This window comes from Pteronotus mesoamericanus, unplaced genomic scaffold (assembly GCF_021234165.1).
Source record: "Pteronotus mesoamericanus isolate MK-2021 breed Mesoamerican mustached bat unplaced genomic scaffold, CSHL_Meso_final contig_90, whole genome shotgun sequence".
Classification (NCBI taxonomy): Eukaryota; Metazoa; Chordata; class Mammalia; order Chiroptera; family Mormoopidae; genus Pteronotus; species Pteronotus mesoamericanus.
The window spans coordinates 26,982,955-26,992,135 of NW_026555277.1; the positions used below are offsets into that span (position 1 = coordinate 26,982,955).

The 9,181-nt window shown below is 39.2% G+C and overlaps 1 protein-coding gene across 2 annotated transcripts in view; it reads left to right on the top strand.

The window, feature by feature from the left end:
• The window catches only part of LRRC4C (leucine rich repeat containing 4C), a 186,760-nt gene extending 178,190 nt beyond the window's left edge, over positions 1 to 8,570 (top strand). For both annotated transcript variants that reach the window (XM_054585891.1, XM_054585890.1), the window contains exon 3: positions 6,521 to 8,570. In XM_054585891.1, the coding sequence (XP_054441866.1) occupies positions 6,563 to 8,485 (1,923 nt within the window). In that variant the 5' untranslated portion in view covers positions 6,521 to 6,562 and the 3' untranslated portion in view covers positions 8,486 to 8,570. The remainder of the gene's footprint in view (positions 1 to 6,520) is intronic.
• The last annotated feature ends 611 nt before the right edge of the window (positions 8,571 to 9,181 follow it).

Consider the following 9,181-nt stretch of genomic DNA (forward strand, 5'->3'; position numbering starts at 1 on the left):
CCATTAGGAATGGTACAGCCCTGGTTTCAAAAGGGTTCAGCAAACTACAGTCCAAAAGGCAACCCACCTGTTTTTGTATATCTTACGCTCCAAGAATGTTTTTGAATGTTTACATAGTTGAAAAAAAATTTAACAATAATATTTTGTGATGGTAAAATTATGAAAGTCAAATTTATATATCAAATTTCAGTGCCCATACATAGTTGAATTAGAGCATAGCCATACCCATTCATTTACCTTTTGTTTGTAGCTACTTTCAAGCTATAATGGCAGAGTTGAGTAGTTGCAACAGGAGATCATATGGCCTGAAAAGCCTGAAATATTTACTCTCTGGAACTTCACAGTAAAAATTTGCTTATTCTTAGCTTAAACCAAATTTTATTCACCCATCACTGCTGAGTCAGCCTCTCCCAAAGCATATAATATAATTTGGTGATTTTTAAAATATGAGAATGAATTTTTCTGGACAAAGGTTTCTTGGCAAAGAATAAAGGAGTAGGATATTGCTTAGGCAACAATTGTAGAAATAGAGAGAAAGGGAAAGAGAGGGGAGAAGGGGGAGAGAGAGAGAGAGATTGAGGTTCAAGCACATTTAAAATAAATAACCCTTAGTGTTGTAAAAAAGCCGACTCCCAAAATATCCACCATCATGTGTTCATAAGACAGTGCTGAGGTTATTGCTCACCAGGGTAAAGGAGAACACCACCCCACAAATGCTTAGGTGTATCTGTGAGAGAAGTGGTGGAGATCAGGCCAGAGTTTGCTGAGAATTGGGAGTTTGATCTGAGGGCGATTTTTCAATGTGAGAACTTGATTAGGATTGCGTAAGAATTATGATAATAGCAGTCCAGGATTAGTGAAAACAGCAAGGCTAGTTGATGGATTCAAAGAATCTTAGAGCACAGAACCTCCATTAATGCTTTCCCTGAGAGAGGTGATGGATCATTGGGTAAGTTCCTATAAGAACAATGAAACAAACCATTTCCTTGGGCAGGGGAGTTCCAGAAAGGAATGGAGATGCTTACAGAGACGGTAGAAGAGCAAAGTCACATGGATGTCCTTGGTAAGGTAGAATTTGCAGGTCTCGGTGTCCAAGATGAGTGTGGCAAATGGTTTTGGTGCTCGGTGTCTAGGGAGGTTTGTTGCTGTTACATATGAATGTGAGTGTGTGTGTCTGCTAAGGGGAGGACAGTTGGGTGGCAGTGTTTAACTAAATTTGTCTTTCTCCCGCCTTGCTTTCAAACTAGTCCCAATGTCTAGCCAGTTTTATACTGAATTAGCAATGATGCTGTGCTAAATAAAGCATCCCCATTAGCTACTCTCTTACTCAATTTCTTCTGTATGTCTCAGTGCAGTGAAGCATACATGGTTAGGGGGAGAAGTCAAGATATCCTCTGAGACTAGGTTAAAAGTATTATAGTTTAATTCAAAACCTGTACAGATCCATTTGTAAATAAATGCTGTCAGATGATATTGTAATAGAGAGTGCATACTTTTAAACTGATTTCCTTTTGATGTGATAAAAACATCTTATGAAAGAGATGTTGAAACCTGGCTTTTGATGTAAAGTAACATAATTTAGATTTTAAACTAGAAAACCTTGTGTTGATGGTAGTTTATTCAATTCAGTGCATGTACCAAGCATTATTTCCTATAGGTTATAAATCAGCTTTGAACCAGTTATAATTCATAAACTCTTACTTATAACTGATTTATGGGAAATCTCATTAATTGCAATAGCAAAAAAGATCCTGAAGTAAGCAAGAAGTAGAAAATAAAAGAACCTGGAGTTTAAAAAGGACGGGCATATATACTCTACAATTAATAGTGATGGATCATGTTTGCATATGTTTTATTGATAGCATGTTCCTGATCATGCCAGTTAATCCTCACAACTTAGAATGATAGATAGTATTATAACACCTATTTCATATGAGAAAAAGAAACTGAATAGCCCATCATTTTATTTTTCATGTGCATTAAATATTTATTATACAAGGTCCAGCCGAAGTAAGGCTTGCTTCAGTGTGGTTGGGAGGGTAATAATATGGGTGTCATAATTTATAGTTTTAATTTGAACATTTCACCTAAAATTTCACACAGAGTGCTTGAGTGTGATATTTGTATGTTACAGAATTACATGCTTATGATTTTGTAATAAAAGATTTTGTAATAAAAAAGGGGCATCATTTGTCTCAGGCCCTGCATATTGCTTATTATGAGCCAGTAATATTACGTATATTATGTGACAGCCCTGAATAAAGTATTTTGAGTGGATAACACTGTAGTTTCCCTTTCCCATATGGGGAAAGTGAGGTATAAACAGGTGAAGTTTTTCAATCATAAGGTCATAGAGGTTCCAACAGGCACATGAAATCAGCAAGTCTCACACCAGACACTTGGTCACTGGACATAACTCTTTTTGCTGTTTCATTTTTTAAAGAGGGAAAAAGTAGCAAATGGCAGAGTGAGGACTTACCTTCTTCACTTCTGTGCTTTTTCCAGTCAATCAGTTATTCAACCTGTGTTGCCAGAGACCCAAGGATTCTGATGAGTGTCATGGGGCGGGAGGTGGGCACAGAAGTGGACGAGCAGGGCCTCAGGGCCCCATTCTCAAAAACATCAATCTGTTAATGTGTCATGGATTTTATGTGACTTTTTTTTTATTCCCAATTACCTTAAGAAGTGTGTGTTGGGGGAAGGGGAATATATAGAAAAGGACACCAAGTCACACAAAAGAAAATTTTTTGATGGTCATGATTACTGGGAATTTAAATAGCATTATTTTTTTAAATATAAACCTGAAGGAGTTTTTAAGATCATGTTTAAATTTACAATGAAGGCTCTATCTCAGGGAGGGAAACCTACCAAGGACAGTATTATAAAGCCATCAAAGGAGTAGTATGATGACTGGGTCCCTAGTAGTTAACAATTAGTTGTTCTAAGTTGTAGATTTTATTATTATTCAGGTATAGTGAGGCCAACAGATCAAGAGACAATTACCATTATAAAGATGTTGCTGCTATTGTTGTTTGTTTTTTACTCACAATTCCCAAGAGAAGAGGGCATGCCTTGACCCAAGGGCCACATGAGGAAGCACCAAGGTTGGCCAGAAGCAAGGGAAAGATATGAGGAAGAGACTTTACTGTGTTTTTTTGAGGGAAGACAAGGTAAACAGCCTTAGGATTGGTTAATATGAACAATTTCAATGAGTGCTGGACATAGGAGCTATCTCTAGTTGCCTGGTGTCTAGCCCTAGAATGATTAAGGCAGAGGGATATTGCCTTGAGTATAAGTGACCTAAGAGACCCAGTAAAGGACATGTTAGGGTATGGTGTTCAGATCGGTTGGTTTTCAGGCATGAATAATACATTGGTACATATCACATACACATGTGCAAGGAGTTTTCATTAGATATTAACTTTTACACATTTTCCACAGCCATTTTATTTAGTGCCTATAGCATGCCTAGTTGGTTTTTTTTTTTTTTTTGGCATCAGGACAGGAAGACTCCAACAGTCATGGCCACAGCCCTCACGGAGTTCATAGGCTAGGGCAGGAAACAGACCCAGGAATGAATGCTCGTGGTACTGGATGGTGTGAAGGTCAAACTAGAGCCACAATAGCCCCAGGGAAGGAAGCAAGGTCATCGGCCTGGTGAGAAAAGAAATACTAACTCAAAACCTATTAGTCAACTTTGTTTCCATCTTGAAGGAGGTATAAATAAGCCTCTGAAGTCAGAAAGCATTGCATGACTTTACACTTCACCTTCTTAAGACTCTGTTCCCTTTCAGTAGTTTTGTGAATGTGAATATAGGTTTAATGATTGCTAATGACATCTATCTTTTCACAGTAAGGCATCTTCTATTTTGGAAAAAAAAAAAAGCCTCTTCTCCAGCTTGTGTACTCTATGGAAATGCAGTTATTTAGAAATGCTAATTTACATTGAAACCTTCACCACCAGAAGAAAAAAATATATCCTGAAGAAGAGTCAGCCCTTCTCACCTCCAGCCCTTGGTTGGGGGACGTGGAATCTATGGCCAAGAAACTGGACTTGTTTCTGGCAGTGACTTTTCTCCAAGGCTCACTTGGAACAATAGGAAGATCATTTTAATTGTTCTCCTTTCTACTGGTTTCTTACAGAGCTTTTTCTTTCCTCTCTTCATCCAACATCACCCTTCTTAAAAACAAAGCTGATGATAGCATTCCATTCTAAAAACAGAACGTGTCACCTACAAGACAAATCAGTGATCCCTAAGTTGGACATAGCTCTTGACAGTCTAGACCTGAAATTGCCCCAGTTTCCTTCCCATTCCCTTCCTCAGGCTTCTCTGTTCCACTGCCACAGGGAACTTGCCACTGTTCCCTGGAGATACCGTGTCCTTATCTTGACTTAGGCTGGTCTCTCTGTCTAAAATGCTCTCCTTTTCTTTCTTGACCACCTCCTTCCACAAAACAGAGATCAGATAACCTTTCCTTTTAAAAATTCCAAATTTACCAACACAAACAGAGTTGCTCTGACATCAGTGCCCTTGTGTCAACATGGCCTGGTCTCAAAAACCTATAGCATGTGTTTACTATTGCACTTCATCTGTTTGCCTATAGTTCATCTTTTGAATTATAATTTGCTTGGGGGTGAGGTTTATGTTCTTTTATTTTGTATGCCCAGTACTTAGTAAAATGCCTGGCTAAGGGCAACAACAAAAACAGTAATAATAATAACAATAATGTCTAACATTTATTGAGTTTCTACAGTGTGGGAGGCATTATTCTAAGCCCTTCCTCTACATGAACTAATTTTGTCCTCACCACAACACTAAGGGGAATTTAATATTATCATTTCCTTTTTGCAAGGGGGGAGATTGAACCAGGGAGAGGATAAGTTAACTTCCCCAAGGCAATGTGTAGTAAGTACTTTTGAATTGGAATGTGGTCAGCTCCTCCTCCCTTCCCCCTGTCTTGTTCTTTCCAAGAGATTCATAGACAAGTCACTGTTTATTGAGATGAGAGAATGAGAGATCTGGGAGGAGTCATGTCACAGGAGCTCAGTCCATGGTAAGCCAGTGAAGTGGGGTATGTACTGGGTAACCCAAATTCCTTTGGAATGCCTCCTTGCACTGGCAGAGATACAGAAAGTGAATTATTTTGTTTCTCTGAAAATCAGTAAGAGTAGGGACACAAGACATATTATAGTCCTGTTATACTAAAGTCCTTTCTGTAAAATAAAAACATGCTTTATGGGAAATGATTAATTTGTGGTATATCTGCCTATAGGCAGCAGTCTCCTATATCATGAGTTTTTGTATATGAGAATCTCTAGAAATGTATGTACATTTGTGCATGCCACTATTTTAATGTATCTTCATAGGTACCATAAGTGCAGTTCCCAATGTTTACTGCTCACTCCAAAGGAAAGATATTTTAAAAAATTTAATTATAAAGCATATATACAGGGTCCAGCGGAAGTAACACCTGCTTGAGTGTGGTTGGTAGGGTTATAACATAGATGTAATAATATATTGTTTTAATTTGAACAATTAACCTAAAATGTCACATGGTATACTTGAGTGTGATATTGTTATTTTGCAAAATTACACACTTATGAATTTGTAATAAAATATTTTGTCATAAAAAGGGGGCATTATGTGTACCAGACCCTGTATATGGCCTTCATTCTCACAGCAACCTTTCTGTAGAGTATTTGAGATCATATGCTCCTGGACTGATCAGATGAACAACTGAGCCCTGGCTCTGTAGTTATTTACCATGTGAATTTATGCATGTTACTTTTATGATAAATTTCTTCATCATGAGAATATAACAGTCCCTATGTCAGAGGAATGCAGGATTAGAAAAGATTGTGATCGCATAGGGCCCAGTTCTCAAAAGGGTCCACACTTGGCTTAATGTTCTGTTGTTACTGATTTGAAATTCTTAATTATTATTAATAAGCCATATCACATTGTCATTTTGCACAGAGGCCTGCAAATTATGCAGCCATTCCTGGATAGGATTGTTCGTGAAGTCTACAGCCCATGGAGCCTGGTACATAGACTACATCCAAACAAAATGTCAGCCATCACTAATTTTGCAAGGAAACTTTTAGTTTGGTGGGTAGAGCACTCCCCCCCTCCCCCTGCCGCCCATATTCTATTTTCTGAACTTTTCCAGTCGGGTCAGGACAATGAATCTAATGGTGAGGTACATCTCGTAAGTCCTCATGCATTCAGGAAACACTGGTTGGTTATTACTCTATTAGGGTCCTCCTCCTCATGCTTCCATTTCTCTGTGATTGTACATCTGATGGAATGTGGGCTGTGGTAGGCTGCTAATTTGAAGGAAAGAGACATTTTTCTAAAAATATGAGACTCATTACTCAATAAGGGATATTAGATATGTTGTTTTCCTTGTCTGAGAAATGATGGCTTTCACTGAGATACACTATATCACTTACATTGTCCCAGAAAGACATTTTGGAAGAGACCTAATACTCTTTTTTTTTGCTCTTATTGTATTGCAGACTATTTGAACTCCAGAAGGACCAATACCAGATAAATTATGAATGTTGAACAAGATGACCTTACATCCACAGCAGATAATGATAGGTCCTAGGTTTAACAGGGCCCTATTTGACCCCCTGCTTGTGGTGCTGCTGGCTCTTCAACTTCTTGTGGTGGCTGGTCTGGTGCGGGCGCAAACCTGCCCTTCCGTCTGCTCCTGCAGTAACCAGTTCAGCAAGGTGATTTGTGTTCGGAAAAACCTACGCGAGGTTCCTGATGGCATTTCCACCAACACTCGGCTGTTGAACCTCCATGAGAACCAAATCCAGATCATCAAAGTGAACAGCTTCAAGCACTTGAGGCACCTTGAAATCCTCCAGTTGAGTAGGAATCATATTAGAACAATTGAAATTGGGGCCTTCAATGGTCTGGCGAACCTCAACACTCTGGAACTCTTTGACAATCGTCTCACTACCATCCCGAATGGAGCTTTTGTATATTTGTCTAAACTGAAGGAGCTCTGGTTGCGCAACAACCCCATTGAAAGCATCCCTTCTTATGCTTTTAACAGAATCCCTTCTTTGCGCCGGCTAGACTTAGGGGAACTGAAAAGGCTTTCATACATCTCAGAAGGTGCCTTTGAAGGTCTGTCCAACTTGAGGTATTTGAACCTTGCCATGTGCAACCTTCGGGAAATCCCTAACCTCACACCGCTCATAAAACTAGATGAGCTGGACCTTTCTGGGAATCACTTGTCTGCCATCAGGCCTGGCTCTTTCCAGGGGCTGATGCACCTTCAAAAACTGTGGATGATACAATCCCAGATTCAAGTGATTGAAAGGAATGCCTTTGATAACCTTCAGTCACTAGTGGAGATCAACCTGGCACACAACAATCTCACATTACTGCCTCATGATCTCTTCACACCCTTGCATCACCTAGAGCGGATACACTTACATCACAACCCGTGGAACTGTAACTGTGACATACTGTGGCTCAGCTGGTGGATAAAAGACATGGCCCCCTCCAACACAGCTTGTTGTGCCCGATGTAACACTCCTCCCAACTTGAAAGGGAGGTACATTGGGGAGCTCGACCAGAATTATTTCACATGCTATGCTCCTGTGATTGTGGAGCCTCCAGCAGACCTCAATGTCACTGAAGGCATGGCAGCTGAGCTGAAATGTCGGGCCTCCACATCTCTGACCTCTGTATCATGGATTACTCCCAATGGAACAGTCATGACACATGGGGCATACAAAGTGAGGATAGCTGTGCTCAGCGATGGTACATTAAATTTCACAAATGTAACCCTGCAAGATACAGGCATGTACACATGTATGGTGAGTAATTCTGTTGGAAATACCACTGCTTCAGCCACCCTGAATGTTACTGCAGCAACCACCACTCCTTTTACTTACTTTTCAACCGTCACAGTAGAGACTATGGAACCTTCTCAGGATGAGGCACGGACCACAGATAACAACGTGGGGCCCACTCCAGTGATTGACTGGGAAACCACCAATGTGACCACCTCTCTCACGCCACAGAGCACAAGGTCAACAGAAAAAACATTCACCATCCCAGTGACTGATATGAACAGTGGGATCCCAGGAATTGATGAGGTCATGAAGACTACCAAAATCATCATTGGCTGTTTTGTGGCCATCACACTCATGGCTGCAGTGATGCTGGTCATTTTCTACAAGATGAGGAAGCAGCACCATAGGCAAAACCATCATGCCCCAACAAGGACTGTTGAAATCATTAATGTGGATGATGAGATCACAGGAGACACACCCATGGAAAGCCACCTGCCCATGCCTGCTATCGAGCATGAGCACCTAAATCACTATAACTCTTACAAATCTCCCTTCAACCACACAACAACAGTTAACACAATAAATTCAATACACAGTTCAGTGCATGAACCGTTATTGATCCGAATGAACTCTAAAGACAATGTACAAGAGACTCAAATCTAAAACATTTACAGAGTTACAGAACACAAACCATCAAAAGACAGTTTATTAAAATGACACAAATGACTGGGCTAAATCCACTGTTTCAAAAAAGTGTCTTTACAAAAAAAACAAAAAAGAAAAGAAATTTATTTATTAAAAATTCTATTGTGATCTAAAGCAGACAAAATGATGTGTATTCCTCAGAACCTGTTTTTGCTGCACTTATTTTCCCACATCTCGTCTCTGCCTTCCCCAATTGCCATATTTTTCATAGATCTCAATTCCCTAAGAAACTGGTCTAGGAAATTTTGTAAGAATTCTGTTACACTTTGAGATTTTTATGGTGAATTCTAGTGGTGAGATCCAGTCTATTTTGTCTTTCTTTTTTTTTCCTCTTTTCTTTTGTTTCCCCCTTCATGACCTTATAAACTAGTCCAATGGGGAATGCAATATTAGAAATAGATTTTTAAAAAAGAGCAAGGAAAATAATGCAAGATCTTATATTTTTCATGTAATGACCTGTTGTATTTATGATGAGGACCAATCAATGGAAAAGAACAAAAAAAAAAGCAAGCAACAGATTAATTTACACACATCTATAAAACCCATGATCTTTTAAACAACTCTAGAATCAGAATTTGTAGTTCAAAAGCTAAAAATAAGATTATAAATAAAATATTGTTGGTTTTTCTGTACCTGGACACAACTCATTTGTAG